We start from the raw sequence: 18,582 nt of genomic DNA on the forward strand, positions 1-18,582 counted from the left end.
ATCTACAAGAAAATTAAAATATTCTTTGCTATGGGTTAAAAAAAATGAAAAAATATATGCAAAATTTATTGCACATTATGTGACTATACAGTAGAGAAAATGATGATTAATCACAAATCTGTTCCCTACTGTAAGGAAAAAAATGCAATATATTCCTTCAAGAGGAGAGAAGGGGATTCACGTCTTTTTCTCTCTCTCTTTCTTTCTTTCCTTATTAAGGTAACCACTTTTCTTCTAAGAAAAAGGCTTTTACATTTTTTTCTAATAGAAACATGATTGTTTTTCTGATTATATGGGAGACTTTTCTTATTACTTTATAATGCCCTATATTTTTTAATTTAGTTGGTTCTCGCTAAACATAAAAGTTGATAATTTTCTTTCACACTCATGAATAGAAATTTTTAAAAAAAATTATATGGTTTTTACTGTGTGATATTTTTGAAACATACAATATAAGATTTTTTATACTATATAAGACTAAGATTTCTAAAATTTATTTTATTTTAGAGATTATTTATTTAATTGAATTAATTTAATAATAAATTAAGAAAATCAGAGTAATGTTTTTCAGATCATTTGAATTTAAGCTATGTTCAGTTTTTATAATGAATTTCGAAATTGTATTTAAAATGATTGATGCACTTTATGAAAATCAGCCATAAGTAAAAAGGAAAATATTTCTAATGATTAATAGATAGTTGTTGAATGATAAAGCATAATATTTGCATTAAGTATTTTTTTTTTTTTATTGTAAATTTCAGACTTTGGGACTATTGCATTCTGGTATTAAAAGAATCTCAGCTTTCACTTTCTCTGAAAATATGCTATATTTATAACCCCACAATCTTCAACATTAAATCAATTATTATGTGCCAGATATCCTCAAATTGATATAGTTCAGTGTTAGAATTCTGTCTCAAATTCCATTCCTATTGCTTAATTATTGTTCATTTCAAAGTATCTTTTGAATAATTTTAAAATAAAGTACAAGTATAAGATATCAATTAAAGGTCTCTGAAATTAAGTCTGATCATTCCTGTTTAAATACCTTTATTCTGAATATAGTGGCTTTAATTCCAGTGATATATGCAAATAAACTATTAAATTGACATGCATATATATATTTTTAATATTATACATGTCTTTAGGATTTTAAAAAAAATTTATTGCATTGATATTTAACAAACAGGAAAAGTTTCATATACAAATTTAAAATCTAATTATTAAAGATCATATTTTAATCAGTTATGTAACTTTTATATATTATACAGGAATAAAGACTCCAGGTAAAAGAGGAAGAAAAAAGAAATCGGAATTAACTGAAGCTATCGTCAATGAAAATACATCAGGTATCAAAATATTTTTGCATGTAAATTTAATATTAATTACATGCATGCAAAGAACTTTTTTAATGTTTAAAAATAAGGATCAAATATTATCCCTCATGTCCAATTGTAATTATCTGATTTCTCATTTCCTTCCAAATTAAGACATCAAATTAATTTGGAGTGAGCAGTTTTTATAGTTTTTATTTTATACATGTACAAATACTGTATTTTCATTAAAAAAAATTTTTATTTATTTTTTTATTTCTGGAACAATTTTGTAGATTTGTAAATTTTTGTTATTTTACTAGTGGTAATAAAACTGTAGGAAGTTATCATTACTATTCTGCAGTGAAAGACAGTTTTGAAAGAAATGGTCAAGTGCTTTAGAAATATTTGTAATTTGAATTTGATATCAAAGACATGACATACCACTAATATATTTAATTGTTTGGTATAACATAATCATTATTTTATCAAAGCATTATAAGTACATTATAGGATTACTGAGTTTACTTTTGAATGTTTCCTTGTAATAAAATGAATTATAAATGAATTCCTTAAATTTTTTCAAAATTGAAAGTCTTCTTCTAAGCAAGAAAAAATTGACTAAAATTGGACTGAAAGAAATGTTGCAATTAACTGTCATAGATTATGTTTGGTGCATTAAGAAATGAGCAAACATTTCAATGCAAGATTTTTTCTTTTATTTTGAAGTTCAGTAATGTTTTCATTTTGAGTATAAATTTATATAAAATATTAGATAAAGATCCATCATGTATAATTATGTATATCTGTGTGCATCGTCGTGTGATTTAATAGTTAAATGAACGTTGAAATAAGTATTAGTCTTTTTGCTCAAATTAAAAGCAAAAGATTGGGTTTCACTTTAAACATTTTTTATTATCAATATATAATGGCTTTTGTCCTTTCTTATGCATTAATTTCAATTAGCGTTTTTCAATTGATTTTTTCTTTAAATTTTTTATTGCAATTGTCTAAATTTATTATAAATGGGGATAAGGAACTTCAAATAATTTTAAGAATTTATTGCAAAATCTGTAATTGCAATTTGTGTATTAAAAATAAACATTCTATCAAAAATCTTATAATAATTTATAATTTCATAAAAATGTAATAATTGTTTCTTAACTAATTGATATTTGAAATAACAAACAATTTAAGTTTTGTAGACAACATTAATACATAATCAGGTGTCAGTTATGCACATGCAATGATTATTATGGTTACTGTTTTAATTCAGGGTGAACAAGCTTATTTTAGTAGTTTAAAGAACTTTTTGTGGGGCAATGTGATTTATTATAAAACTCGATAAGAACTCAAAAGATATTTAAAAAATTCTTTATTCCTTTATTGGCCGAATTCATATCCTAGATTATTTCAGGATGTTTCATCTTTTAATGCTTTGGTTTGAAGATATCAATCACTAAAATATGAACAAAAACTTTTATGATGTTCCATTGGCCACTTGTAAATTCATTACTCTCTGTATGAAAATAGAAGGTATAGATGATCAGATAGTATAATTAGGAAAGCAATAAAAACTTATTTTTATTACTAAATACAAATGAAATGAATAAGGTACTTTTGCACAAAAAACGTAGAATGCTGGACTTTATTGTATAGTATTATGGAAAATTGTTCAAATGCAACAGGTATTTTCCCATTTGAGAACATTAACTTTAAACAGTTAATAATAGACAACAAACTGTTTTCAGTTATAAAAGCTCTATTTTACTATTAATTCAACTTTTTTCCGTAATATATTTGTATTTAAATAGCTATAAAATTCCTATACTATTGTTTTAAAATGCTATTGCAAGCCTCTAAGCAAGCTATAATTTTCCAATTTTTGGTGATAAATCAATAAACTTATTAAACTGGAAAGTTATTGGCTTGAATCAGAGAATAATATTATTGAAAATATTAAACTTTTTATAAAAATATATAACATTGTATTATTGTTATAGATTAAATATAAGTGAAGACCAATGATATGACCATGATATATTTCAATCTGTTTAAGTGTAATTAAAATTGTTTTGAATTTCAGAATCTATTCTTGAAGTGGAAGAGGAAAGTAGAGAAGCAATTGATTCAATGTCTAATGGAGATTTGCAAGTAAATAAAAATGGCAAGTAAAATAATCTTTTTTGCTTAAATTATATATATATATATATTATTACAATTCTTTTGTAAATATAATTCTTTCTTTTTTTTTTTGTACTGATGGAAAATATTGAAAATTTATGAAATGTTCTATTTCATATACAATAAAATCCCTTGACGATTCTGTTTTCACATTTAAAATGACTTTCTTTATGCTCTTAATGTAAAAAAAAGCTCTTTTTTAAAAAATGACAAATTTTAATATGAGATCTAAACTGTCATTTTCCTTCTGTTAGATTCAGAATCCAACTCAAAACTTATTGCTTCACGACCTGAAAGAATAAGAAAAGCCAAGGATTTAGCAGATTATGTTACCGACGTGGATGATTTAAGTGATACAAATGGTAATGGTTTGGTGAAATTCTTTTCTTGTATATTTATATACTTCGATTTTTTAAAAAAAATCTTTAAAAGTGTGTATAAAATGTTGCAGAAATTTTCTTTTTGTTTAGTTTTAGAATCTATTTTTAGCCCTTATTCGATACACAAAATAAAAGTTCTGCTAGTTAACAAAATTTAATAATGGTTTTTTTTTTTTTTTTTCCCCGATATCTCTTTAGCTTTTTTTTCAACAAAAGGTCTGAATTAAATTCTCGTAATAAGGTAAACTATCATGCATAGATTATGCCACTAAAAAGTATGATTATTATAATTAGACCTGTTATTTTTTAAATGGGTTATTTATGAGAAAATAAACAAAATGACAAACTTTGAAATGAATTGACATTAAATAAAAATTTATTCATTAAAGCTTACTTGCATTAATTGTTCATGAATTTTAAAAGCTAAAGTGATTCTCTACTTAACTTATACAATAAATTGTTTTGTCTTGAACTGTTCACTTAGTATATGAAGGCGAAATATACTTCTACTTATCAAAATATAATGAAATATATGTAAATACAAAAAAAAAAAAAAAAAAGCTTTCTTTTTGAAATAAATCTGGTTTATACTAATTTGGCAAAGTAATAAAAAAAAATAAACATATATCAAGCTTCCAAATTATGTGTTCGAATTTTGATTCCATGCCATCCCCTAACTTATACAGAGAACTTTAAACAGGAAGTGAAATAACATTAAATTCGATGAAATGAACTTTAATTAACTTTATTTATTACTAACTATAAAAATATACTAACTTGTTATTAACTTGAAAAATATATTATTAAATGTAAATTTAACCACAAAAAAAAACTAAAATGGGAGGAAAAAAGTTTTTTAATATAGAAGAAGCTGTTCAACAAATATTCATCCATTTGTAAATTTGATGCATGGAAGTTTCAAAATTCTATCTGATTGCTTGATGAAAAAATTGTCAATGGAGAACTGCTTTTCTCTCTCTCTCTCTATTTGAAAATTATACTAAATTTTGATTCTTTGTTGTTTTTTCCCTTCAGATAGTGAGGGAGAAACATTGCCTATCAAAAAAAGGAAAACAGCTCAAATACTCTCTGAAGAGGATGATGGTAACATGGAAACTTCAGAAAATAATGGTAAAAAGACTTCATTTTTCTATTCCTGTTAACAAAAATATTGATTCAAGTACAATGCTTTAAAAAAAAATTCCATCTCTTTGAAGTTTACATTTCAGGAATGCACTTGAACTTATGGACTTATACAAGTATCATTACAGGGAAAAAAAAAAAAAAAACTTCATAGTCATGAGTATTTGAAACCTTGTAATGAAATTTTCTAAGCAGGTAAAATTTAAAACAGAATTCACTCAGAGGCTCACTTTATTTTGGTAGGTATTGATGTCCCAACCCTGAGTTCTTAAAATTATTTACTCTGTTTCTGTTTATCCTTCCTTCATCTTTTGCTTTTTAATTTCATTTTTTTTCCCCCTTCATAGTAAGCATGAAAATTCTTCACAAGATACTGTTACGGCTGTATTTAATTCATGGTTCTTATGAACTATCTGTTATACTTTACATCTCTAATCCCTTACATTGTGTTAAACGTTAGCAGTGCTCTTTTCCTATAAAAAGTCCACACAATTGAACTCTAATTTGCATCATTATGTTATGCAACTTCATAGTTATCAGCAAAAGTGTGTAAAAGCAGTCAGCTTTTTTTTTTTTTTTTTTTTTTTTTTTTCCCACTAGTCTAAAGTTTAAAAAAAGAAAAATCTTGTTTTAAATAAATTATCAGATCTTATAACCATAAAGAAGCCAAGTAAGTTATTAAAATTTCAGCATCTCTGCCTAGAATCATCTATGTCTCATCTGTAAATGTATGCTGTTCAACAAATAACATGCAAAATCTATTGACATCTCTTCAAAGTCTATTAAGATTGCTTCTTTTACTTTGTCCACTCAGTAGTATTAATCAATTCCAAATTCTAATGTACTTTCTGATTCATAGGATGGAAAAAATTTTAATTCTGCTTTTAAAAAAAACAAAAACACCCTCATTTCTATAGCAAATGTAGAAAATATAAAAGATACCATTGTAGCCACCAAATTTTTGAAACTTTCTTCTCAAATTTCTAGACCTGGATATTTAAAGTCGGTATTTCACGAAAATCGGTTAAAAAAAAAAAAAAACAGATGGGGCCATAGTAGATTACCATTACAAATTGGCCTCTGCTATGGATGCTGAATATAAATATTTGATTGCAAATATTATGCTTACTCAAATTTCTTGATAATGAATCATTGAATATAACCAATTAACTATCTTTATCTTCACTTTGGGGATTATTCTCAAAAAATGTTCTATTATCACTATCTGTCGGCATAGTATAAAATCTGACTTTTGCATCTTAAAGTTTATACAAGTCAAGTCAACATAGTGGGCAAAGAATTTTTCTTTTTGTAAGTTGCTTTAAGAAATTTATGATAGCTTAAAAATATAAATGTAAATAATAGAAGGGGAAAAAAGTGTACAGAAGCATTATGCTGCATACCCCTTGCATTATAGAGCATCTCCAGCAAAACTTTGTATGGCTGATGTCAATTCTATACCACAAGCACCTTTGTTTTTTGAGTTAGTTAAATCTGTGTATACCATAATTTCTAATCGTTAGGCTTTAGTTTATTATATAGGTTTATTGGAACAAATGCAGAGTTGCAAATAGATACAATGACTATGCTTTAAAATAATGATAGAAAGAGAAAAATCAAAATACAATGCAGAGAAGGCTTAACATTTTTTATATGTATTTGTAATAATTGTTTTCTGTGACATCCATGCAATATCCATTTCATGTCAGACATTTTGAAACGTGTTTGCAGGCATTGCTGTGCACTTCATTTTCAATCGCATGCTAGACATGTATGTCTAGTTTAAATCTTTTGAAATTATTATTTGTGTCTTTATTTCATTGGAAGACATCATTGATTCAATTACCTCTTTGTGTGCAAGAGTGAACAAACTGAAGATACATATTGGTATCGAAATGGGCTATCACTTAGCTATTATCATTGTGGCCTGGCAAAATCATAAAGCAAGTATCCAAACAAAATTTTAAGCTTGCTTTCTTTTATATTGTATTCAGTTTTTTAAGTTTTTTTTTTTTTTTTAAATGAGTTGTGAGTATTTATAATGTTACAATTGTTTTAAATATGTCTTCTAGTGAAACATTTTAAAGGTTGGGGAAAATATTTGTGGAGTAACATTAGATCTAAAAAAAAAAAAAAAAAAAACTACAATTTGTATTATAAGAGATATGATTGCTGAGACATGGAGGGATGCTATATATGTTTCTGAGCATATGGAGTCATTCCTCAATTAACATGATTATGATAGTTGTATGTCTAAGTGAAATTAAATTTTAAAAGTTGTATTTATGATTTGTTGTGATGCATTTAAATAAAATTTTGTTTGAATAATTCTTTAAAATTACATATCCTGCTGAAGTATGGTTTGTTTAATTCTCTTTTAATAGGCTTGGTTACTGGTGATCACAACACTTTTCAGGAAAAAGTAACAAGTAATGAAGAGATTTGTCCCTTTATTACTAAAGAAGTAGATGGTAAATATTTTTCATATTTTTTTGTTGTCTAACCATTAAATTGTAGTTAATCAGTAAATCAAAATTTATTCATTATCATTAAATAGCATTTTTTTGTTAGTCTGAATGAAGCTTTTTCTGGATGGATTTCTGTATAGTTTGATTATTTATCAAACAATTAAAACAAAAAATATTCTTAAACAAAAGCTAATTGTTTAAACTACTGTATTATATTTTTAAATTGATAAAAGTATGAAAATTTCTGTATAATAATCATGTTTAGTAGCTCGATGTTTTTATATATTCTGGTGACCATAATAAAGATTTAGAAATGTCTGTTTTAATTTTTATAAGCTGATAAATTGATTAGGGAAATCTGAAGGTTTGATACATTATTACTGATGAAAGCTGGCTTTATGATTTTCAACTCATGTTTCTACAATCGTATAGTTACTGTGTATATCTCTTGTATAAAAAATACTATTATTACAAATAAAATACAAGTAATATTTTAATAACTAAAAACTAGTTTATTAAATTAATAAACTTCTAATTGTCTTTTCCAATTCTAATTTTTCTTCCTTTTTATTAAAATTTCTAATTAGGTACAATACAAATCGCATTATTTTTATGCTAATTTGATTGTAAAGGATATTACAAGTTTTTATTGTGTAGTCTCACTCACTTTTTTATATATATAAAGGTTCATTAGATGAAAGTAATGATGGAAAGTACTCTGGAGAAATACATATTAAAAAGAAAAGAACACATCAAACTTTACCAGAGAATAATGAAGAAAGCCTTGAAACTAATAGTAAGTTTTTGAAATCAACTGATATGCTGAATTTGGATTGTGATATTGCTGTTATTAAAATTCTTTGAATTAGATTGGAAATTGAAAAAATTATTAGTTTAGCCAAAATATTGATATTATTTAATTGATGTTCTAAGATCATAGTTGGATTGATACTTTTGCTAACATAACTTTTGGGATGGTGTCACTATAGCTATTCATATTTGGCCAAATTTCCTATTTCATCTGGTGATGTTATATATTCTTTCATTAAGAGAGCAGAGATTTTGCATTTTTTAAATAATTGTTATATTTGTTTTTTCTTATTCAGTCTATTAACCAGTTGGAACAAAATCTCATTAATATTAGAAAAATATTTTTCATGATAAGTGGATATATATTATCAGAATTTACCAGTACCTCTTTCTTAATTCCATCTATTGAAATTACAGCTTGTGAAGTTCATTACTCATGTTTTTCAATTTGTTGACCACAATTAAATGAATATTAGTGAAAGTCGTGCAGATTATTTAAAATTGAATCCACACATGTAATCTTATTTCTCAGAAAAATAAAATTGAACAGTGTTTTGAAATTATGATACAGGTCTGTCCTCTCCCCTATATCTGTGTGTCCTCTGCCCGTCCCCCCTTAATTAGTTATTTCATTGATATTAAAAGAGAGTATAACAAATGGAATGTTTTTTGTCATTTACCCAAAAGAATGTACAACTCTTTACTAAACTAATCCCTTTTTTCTCCCTTATAGACCTAAATTTCAGTTTTTTAATGTATACTTTCAAAAGTCCTGTCATTTTGAAAATACTGATTACAAATAATAATAATAATGCCAAAAGAAATAATAATAATACCAGTTTTGCTTTGAGTATTTGTGTGTATATGTATATTTTTGATTACAGTTGTGTGTTTCATTTGTGAATAGATTATAGTTTAATACCTTTAATTTTTCTCATCTCATAAATAAATACAAAATGATGTAATCTTGAGTGAAATAACTTGTAATTTGTTATTTTTGATTAAGATAAAATATTAAAATCATAATTCTACATTAATTTATGAACTCAAATGCCTAAATTATTTTTCCTTTCCTTTAACAGATCCTTTTTCAGATTTAATGCCTGAAACTTCACGTTCTGGAAGAAAAATAAAGGCTAAGAAAATGCTAGATTTCATTATAGATCCTGATGCTTTGAGTGACTCAGATGGTAAGCAATGTCTTTTGATACTGTGGTACTGTTTGCAAATAGAATTTGCTTTTCATTTTAAAATCTTGTTAGCATTAGTATAGCAGTACATAAATCAATTGATGTAGATGAATACCACTGAGTTTTTAAAGTCATATTTGCTTGTGATTAATTCTGGCATTTTGAAGAAATACAATATTTTTACTAATATGTTCAATAATCCATACAACATTTTCTTGTTTAGCAAAATTAAAATAATGTTTTGACTTTTAAAAAATGAGTTCAGGGAAGGTTAATTCTTTAATTAATATCTGAATTTTTACTTGTTATTTGCAGAATTTTTTTATAAATTACTATTAAAAATTTTCATTCCATTCTTTTTTTACCCAAATGTTTTTCTTAGTTATAACAATGTTTAATTTGTTTATTTAAAAAGATTTTTTTGACTTTGAATCTCTGTTGTTATTATTGTAAAGTTCTCTGCTACCCATTGACATTATTATAGAAAGGTATTGTAATTTTTATTGTTTTCCTTGATTCTTTTAAATAATTTAAATGTAAAGACATATTTTCATTATGTAAATGAATTGCTGCAATAATAAGTGCATTTGCTGAACTATTTAAAATCTCTTGCTTATTTTAATAATTAGGATATGTTTCAATATCCTCATTCCCCTGCGATTTGAATTTTGTTATTTACTCTTACACTCTTTTTGTCTTCTTTATTTGACTCTAGTTTGTTTCTAAGTTCTCAAGCATAGCAATAATTATTAAAATGCTAATTATTTTCTTATAGGTCCTTTAAGATTTTTCTTCCTTTTAATCAAATTTCTAGAATCTTAATATTTTATCCTTAAAATTCTCCAAAAATTTTCATCATAGTTCATAAACATGAATCATTTTTTAAACTGGATATTAAAAATGGGGGGAAATGGTTTATAAAATAAAAATGGGATTTCAATTGATCAAATAAAATGCTATTTTTAATTAGAGGAAAGGTCTTGATGATACCAGATCATTAATTTGAGCAGGAATCATATTAAAAAGAAATTAAGAAAAGATTAACTTTAAAATAGAAAGGAAAAAATAAAAAGGTAGAATTATTTAAAATAAACTCTAGAAATGAAAATTCTGAAACTGAAAAGTTACATTTAAAGTTAAATTATTTTCTGCTAAAAAACTGAAAGGGGAAATTTTGAATTTGTGATAATCTTTTGTAATAAAGACATTTGAGATAAGTCATGCATGCAATAAATTCAGAAACTGGTAAAAAAGTAAGCATTTTCATCAGAATATTCTGAACATGTGTCTTAATTTTTGATAGTAAAATTGGATATATTGCATTCAGAGAATGTTCATTTAAGAATAAATATTGGAAAGCTGAGGTAGGGGTAGGCTAAAATTCACAGTCAGAATGAACTCATTTGCATGCTCTGTAATAACATTTACTCCGCCTTCAAGTTTTTAAAAAAAAATTAAGTAAAAGCGGAAAAGTAGTTTCATTTTCAAACAAAATCTTTCATAATCTTTATGCACTTTAAAATCCTTTAATTTTTATTGTAATGGTTAAGAATTAAAATTGTTTATTTTTAAACTAGCAAGTAAAGATAGTGTAACGTATAACCAGAATTTTGTATATATATTTAAAAATTAATATAGAATATGCACTGTTCATCACATTCAAAGGTTGATTTGATTAAATATGTTTATTAATCCAAGTCTGGTGATGAAATTCTTTATGAAAATTAACATAGTATAAGTGATCTTTGTAAATGGGCACACAAAGTATGAGAATTAGACACTGATAATGTGTTGTATGATGGTTGCTTGGTATAATTCAAAAGTGTAATAATATTTAATATTGGTAATATTATTTCAAATTAATATCTCTTCTGAGCATTATCAGTTTTCATATGTTAGGAATCAAAAGCATTATCTATGTGGATAAAAGGGGCTATTAATTGGTATATACCAGAAGGGAAGAAAATGTTAAATGGCAGTTGTATCTCTTCTGAAAAAATATTCTGACATGCGTATGGCAACCAAAGACATTCAGCACATAGATTAAATTTCAAATGAATAGACTGTCTAAAATGTACATGGCCATACATGAGATTGGCAAACTTTATCCACATATTTTTTTAGCTGGTCACAGAACCTCCATCATGGATGCACAGCTGTATACTATTCCATGCATCAGTAAATATAAATATGTTCCAAATACAAAATATTTTTAGAATAAATCTTTCACAAGGGGTTATGCTCAAGTTTCATTTAGCTTTTATGCAATTATAGAACATCTAATTTAGACATTTTTGGCAGCCTGAACATCTAAAATCAATTCTTTTACAGTTTTTATTTCTTCTGATCATAATGATATAAATTTTCTTCAGTTTTAGTTGCCATTCATGATTGTCCTTCACTAGGCACTCTATTAATCAATTGCTTAAAAAGGTTATAAATTTTTTATGAAATTTATAATAATAAATTCTGAAATAATTAGAAATTCTTAATGAAATATTAAAAATTATTCAGATGTGTGACAATTGCTATTAATATTTGCCTATCTCAGGTTTCCAAGTAACTCTTACTAAAATGGTGTTTGATTCATAAAAAAAGTTATTACTGTTGAAACAATATTGCACACTTAAATTTTGGTTTGCATCTATTGATATAGCATATTATTAGTTGCCTAATTATATCATGCCCAAAAGTTCATTTTTGTATTCATTTTTTTAATATTGACATAAATATTACAACTTTTAACATTGATTAAAAACTTGTAAATGAATATAAGGTTTTAACTTTTAGTTTTAATGTTTATATAATTGTAATATCTAATTCAAGGAACATTGTTGGAAGTACTGAAATGAGGGATATGCAGATGTAATGAAAAATTAATTTAAACCTTTTAGGTAGTTTAAATGAATCTGAGACATGGCCATTTTTAAGAAAGATGTAGCTATTTTTTATGCAATTGAAAAATGAAACTAAAGAATTGCTGACTTAACAATTAAGACAGTTTAAGTTACATCTATTAGATTTTGGGATGCATTAAAAAATTAAATGCTCACATAACTCAAAAATTAAGTGTTTGTATTTATTTAACTTGTTAGTGAATGTCATAAAGTGGTTTCTTTTTCTCTGAATTAGCCACAGCTGGAAGATCTCATTTCTGAATAGAGCAATTTCCAAACCCAGAGGGGGGAGGGGGGTCACAGTTTGGTACTGAACTGCTCCAAAGATTCTTGAATCAATTTTATCTGAAACATGATCATTGTGTTACTCTGAGAAACAAATTGTACTAAACGCTGATGATTATTGAAAGTCTATAAGCATTGTAAACTGGTGTATTGTATCATATGTACTAATTTGTTGCCATTATTAAATTTTATTGAAAACCTATTTGTGCATGCTTGAATTTGATTTTTTTTTTTTTTTTTTTTTTTGTTAAACTATCTTAAACAAATGCTTTCTTTTACCCACTGTGATTTATTCATGTATTTTTGTTTATTTTAGCTGAAAACCCAGATTCTTTGGGAGCTGTTAGCCAGTTATGCGAATCTACACAATTAGAAGAAGAGTTTTCTATTATTCCTTCTGCTGAAGCTAATGGTGAATATTCTGAAGAACAGAATATCATTTGCACTTTGGATGTTGAAACTCCTAATGAAAATAATTTGGTCATTGAGACTCTTCATGAAATGGATCAGAATGAATCAAATAATCCTGAGATAATAAGTGTGGTGGAAACTATATCTCCTACAGAAGCTTTATCACCTGCCATTTCTTCAGACCAGTCCAAAATTGATAATTTCTTAAAGCCAGATTCTGAAAATTGTAATGATGTTGAAGCCAACAATATCCTTACAGATCCTGTTGTCACAGAAGTTGTTGTTACGTCGGACCAAGTGCCTCGCAGAACAAGAAGAAAAATTCTACCAAATGTTATCAAAGGTAGTATGCGACCTCCAATTCAGAAGAAACCAGTATTGCCACCTCGTAGAACATCTTTCACTAGCTTTACACCAGTTGAAGAAGAAATGCCAAAACTAAATGTTGTGATACCTGTAAAAACTTATTCAAAGCCAACTGACTCAAAACTAATCAAATCAGAAGAGCAAGATGACATACCAGAATATTTAGAAACAGTTCAGAAATCTCCTGCGAACATTTTAAGGAAACGTTCAAAAAGTGGACCATCTAAGTCACCATGTACTCCAGAGATAAGCATTTCTAGAACTAACTCTATGTGTACACCAACTCGATCGCCATTGACAAATGCACCTTTAAATGTGTTCAGTTTCAATTCTGATAGTAAATCAAATATGCAGCACTCTTCTATAGAAATGCCATTGAATTCTTCAACAGCTGATCCAAAAACTATAAATATGAATCCAGAGAATGTATCAGATTCAGCTCCTGTAGTTTTATTCACAAGGACTCCTAACAATTCAAATATGCTACATTTGTTCCTGTATCAGAAATCTTAATTTCTGGCCAAAAATAGAAATAGGTAAAAAAATTTAGCTAAATTTTTATATTTATGTTATCAAAATCTTGGTATTGTTATATGCACTATTTATAATTTATTGCTTTTAATCACGTTCTAGTAAGTTTTTTTTTTTTTTTAATATATAGTATGAAGTTATCTATTCAAGGACATTCTGATGAACTTATATCATTAAATTTAGCTGTTTATCAAATTCTTAGAAAGAAAATATCTAATTTCAATTTAAATTCTAGTGTCAAAGTAAAATGATATTATCATTCAAAGTGAAACTTATGTACATATATGTGGGTCCACTTTTGCTATTATTTTATTATAATATTTCTTTCATTTTCTTTTTAATTTTGATTATGTAGTTTGTAGCAGTTTTGCTATCTAATATTTATTTTAAATCTTTATTTCATGAAGGTGATATAACAGTTGGCAAAATCAGAAAATAGATTTTGCTCAAATAATTTTATAGAAAGAATTTAGTACTTTGAAGAAATTGTCAAGTTTATTTTTAATTGAAATTGTAGAGAGAAAAAAAAGAAGAAAGAAAACTTTGCAATAAGATAGAAAAATCTTCTAATTCTTCTGTTTGTTTTTTTTATGTGTAGTTGCTTATAGGTTGTAGAGGTACAAAAAAAATTTACGTACATTAATTTGCATATTAAGTATAATTATAAATATATTGTACACTATTTTCTTTATACTTTACCTTGGTTTCTATAAAACACATGATATGAAATTGTGATAAAAAATTATCTTTAATAAAATATTAAATTGTGAGCTTTTTTTTAATGTGTTGTTCATATAAACTTGATTTCTTCTTGACTCCTGTTTATGATACAAAATCTTTAGTTATTTCAGAAAATTTAGAGATGGAAGGATAATTCACTGAATAAAATTCTGGCACTGATGTATCATTTTGTATTGGAAATAATTGTAAAGCATCGTTAAAATGTGTAAAAATATTTCAAGACTAAAAAATGGATGAAATTTCTGAAATTAATGAAAATTTATTTAAAATGAAATTGAATTCTTTAAAATGAATACTATTTGCCAATGAAAAGCTCATTTATATTGTTTAATTATAATTGACTATAAAAATGGTATAAGCTTCATATTGCCGAGAATCTGTATGAGAATGTTCCTCGTCTCTTATTCAAAATCTTAGTCACGCTGTTCCTCATTCTCAATTTTTAAAAATATTGCTTGAAAAAACAGTAAATCTTGTATGCCTATCCTTTAAGAATAAAATGAAATCTATTAAAGCTTTAAGCATGAAGATCTAGAAAAATTACTCTAGATGATTACAATGCAGAATTGAATCGAATTCCATGTTATTAATCATTTCTCAATTGAATCATCTAGATATTTAGATGCTTTATTCGAGTGTTAAAGCTTTGCTGAACAGTTGTTAACTTCAACAATAATAACTGTTTTGATTGTATGGATTTTATTTCCCTGTGTGTAAATTTATGAATAGTAGTTACTTGATAAATACCACAAATATTTAGCATATGAATTTTTTCCCCATGAATTTATCTTCTGTTAAATAACCAAAGCAACCATATGACAATTGGAAACTATTTATTATACTACTCTTGTCCTTTGTTTTTTGTTTATGAATAGAATAATTGTACATTTTATATAATGTTATATATTTTAAATTATTTGTAAATACTGTGTATTATTTAATTTTAAATGATTTATAATGTAAATTATAATTTATATACTGATATTATGTCATTTATATTTTCTTTATTTTTTAAAAAATTCTGACGAATTTTTTTCTGTGTATAATGTAATAGTTAGGAAAAAAATGTGTAATTTTGTGTCTAAAATAATAATTTGAAATTTTTTTCAGAATGTAACTCAATTATTACTATCAAATTTTGAAGAATGTAATTTGTGTAATTTCTTTATTACATGTGTAAAAAGAATTTAATATGCTTTGTACCAAAATCGTAGATAATCTGTAATCTGTATGTGATATTTTCTATAGTCAATTTCCTGTATCTTTGAATTGGATATGTAAAATTTTTCCAAGAAACATGTTATATTTTTGTAAAGGAAAGAAAATGTTTGCATGGCATGTGTCTTTAATAAAAACTTTCGACTTGCATATAATTTTTTTTTTTTTTTTTGAAAATTATTATTGTGTTCTTTGAATTATTAAAGTATTTGTCATTGAAATGAATCATCTATCTTAACAGAAGTTTTCTATCCTGGATTTTTTTTAATGTTAACATAATACGACATTTTTAGCAGGAGAAAGAATTGGGAATGTATTTTAGACCACTTCCCAGTGGCAGTTGAGTCCAACACTTGATTCTCATATCAAGACTTAGTATCAAATTTCATTTATCATACTTTTTCTTTTACTTACCACATTCCCATACTATGCATAAATAAGTAAACAGTTTGTCTTTTTATTAATTTATTCCAAAATTAAAAAACTGATCTTCATGTTTAATATAAAGATCATATATAATAATTCAACCTTTTTTCTGGAGTTTTTATTTTTTTTTTTAATTTATTGCTCTCAAATACACATGAATTAAGAAATAGTCGGATAATCAATCCTTTGACAAATTTGACACCACCTAAAATTCTAATCATAAAATTATATGCCAGTTTATCTATCAAGCTCATAAGTTATCATTTGCACATACATTCGAACAGATTTCTCCTTTGACAAATTTCATTCAAAATTAATTCTCATTCGCAATTTGAGTCACATATTGTTCTACTCGAATTAATTAACATTTCTTTTTTAAATGCTTTTTTAATATTTAAAATTTTAATAACCAATTTTAAATTATTCTAACAGTATTAAATGCTTTCTACTGACATCTAAGAACATAACCACTGTGAAAAGAAGTTCTGATACTATTAAGCAGAAATGATGAATCTTTGATATTTTTAATTATATTTATGTTTCGTTTTGAAACCATATGAATGTTATTTTCATTACATAATTTTGAACCATCATCAGATTTAATGTGCACATGGCCCGCTAATACGGCGATTCATCATTGGATCGAGTTTCGAACCTGAATTCATCGAAGCCTAAACATTGTCATCATTGGTCCCACAGACTGGAAAAAAGGTATTTGAATTACCGGAGTTCAATTTGTCTTTTAAAGAAGCCTGTATAAACTTTTTTCATTTGTAAGGACGATACTCGTCCATTTGGGGCTCATGTGGTTGATGAATTCCTGGAAAGTGAAAATATTCGTCAGTTGAATTTTCTAGTCAGATTTCTATATCAACAGCAACAGCCTCCCGGTAAGACCCTGGGTACTTTTTTAAAAAGTTGGACTCATGACTGCAGCATTCTCATTTTGATTTTGCATTATAAAAGCTGTAAAATTGTGACCTCAATTTATGGAATCTTTTTTTTTTTTTTGATATTGTTAACTTCTGTTCCAGTAATGTTGTTGATAATTTACAAAAAAAGAAAGGAATTTCAAGCAAGCAAGTAGCGATCATAATGAGACATTTCTCAGATAAAAGGATTATTATTTCAGTATTAGTTTGAAACTTGCTTTTGATTTATTTCTTTATTACGATATAGTTCAAATTAAAAATGAATAAATTATATTATATGTTTGTGTAAAAAGTATATAAATTATGCACAAAAATATATCATTAATTTCAAATTTCTTTTTATCACATTTGTAAGGGAAATTATTTAATTTCTCGCAAATCGTTTTTGAAAAGTGGTAAAACATCACGTCAAGACGTCATTAATTACTTTTTTACGGATGCAATAAAAAGTCAGATATGAAATGTTTTTATATTTAAAAAAAATATATCTTTGTGTTATAAGAAAGACCCAATAAATGATAATCTCACAGAATTTGTCCAATTGGTCTCATTTATCATTAGCGTTTAAACAGGAATGACAAAATTTTTATTATTAAACAAAAATACATTTAAAAACTATGATGATTGAAAACTAAATGATTTGTGAAACATTTCACACATTTTTGATTGCTAATCATACATTCTTTCCCTTACTGAAAATGTATGATATTTAATGTAATTTTAAAGGTTACAAAGAGTGATAGAAACATAACCTTTTGCAAATTAATTTAAACATATTCTTTGACAATTTTTTAATATTATTTAAAATATAATGATGTGTACAAACTTTGGAAATTCAATATGTGCTCTTTTAAAATAATTTTTTTTCTGAAATACAGGTCATTTTGTGCAAAGTACTGATAAATAAATAAATATTCTTATTAGATTCATTTCTAAAAAAGAATTTAAATTAGCCATTTTCCAACAAAGCGTTTTTTTTTTTTTTTTTTTTTTTTTCTCTCTGGAAATTAACCGAGGTTGAAATATAGTTTTAAAGCAGTTATAGTATGTTAAAATGAATTTTTAAAACAATTTTCTAGATGCAACGATGTATAGAAATAAATGAATCTTTTCATCCATATTGATGCATTTAATAAATGTTACATTTAATTTTTTTTTTCATTAAAACAAAATGCAGTGCAGTAAAAATTTTGCTTCTGTTAAAAATTAAATAAATTAACAAAGAAGCATTTTTTTAATGTTTTTTTATTAAAGCAATAAATATTTCATTTTCAATGCTAAAAATTC

At 25.7% G+C, this 18,582-nt stretch overlaps 1 protein-coding gene across 3 annotated transcripts in view; it reads left to right on the forward strand.

Annotated features, from left to right (window-relative positions):
• The window catches only part of LOC129976189 (titin-like), a 41,003-nt gene extending 25,339 nt beyond the window's left edge, over positions 1 to 15,664 (forward strand). For 2 of the 3 annotated variants that reach the window (XM_056089635.1, XM_056089633.1), the window contains exons 14-21: positions 1,272 to 1,349; positions 3,400 to 3,480; positions 3,752 to 3,859; positions 4,913 to 5,008; positions 7,405 to 7,491; positions 8,174 to 8,284; positions 9,381 to 9,488; positions 12,987 to 15,664. In XM_056089635.1, the coding sequence (XP_055945610.1) occupies positions 1,272 to 1,349; positions 3,400 to 3,480; positions 3,752 to 3,859; positions 4,913 to 5,008; positions 7,405 to 7,491; positions 8,174 to 8,284; positions 9,381 to 9,488; positions 12,987 to 13,960 (1,643 nt within the window). In that variant the 3' untranslated portion in view covers positions 13,961 to 15,664. The remainder of the gene's footprint in view (positions 1 to 1,271; positions 1,350 to 3,399; positions 3,481 to 3,751; positions 3,860 to 4,912; positions 5,009 to 7,404; positions 7,492 to 8,173; positions 8,285 to 9,380; positions 9,489 to 12,986) is intronic. The other variant, XM_056089636.1, reaches the window with a different exon arrangement.
• The last annotated feature ends 2,918 nt before the right edge of the window (positions 15,665 to 18,582 follow it).

Source organism: Argiope bruennichi, chromosome 7 (genome assembly GCF_947563725.1).
Source record: "Argiope bruennichi chromosome 7, qqArgBrue1.1, whole genome shotgun sequence".
NCBI classification, from domain to species: Eukaryota; Metazoa; Arthropoda; class Arachnida; order Araneae; family Araneidae; genus Argiope; species Argiope bruennichi.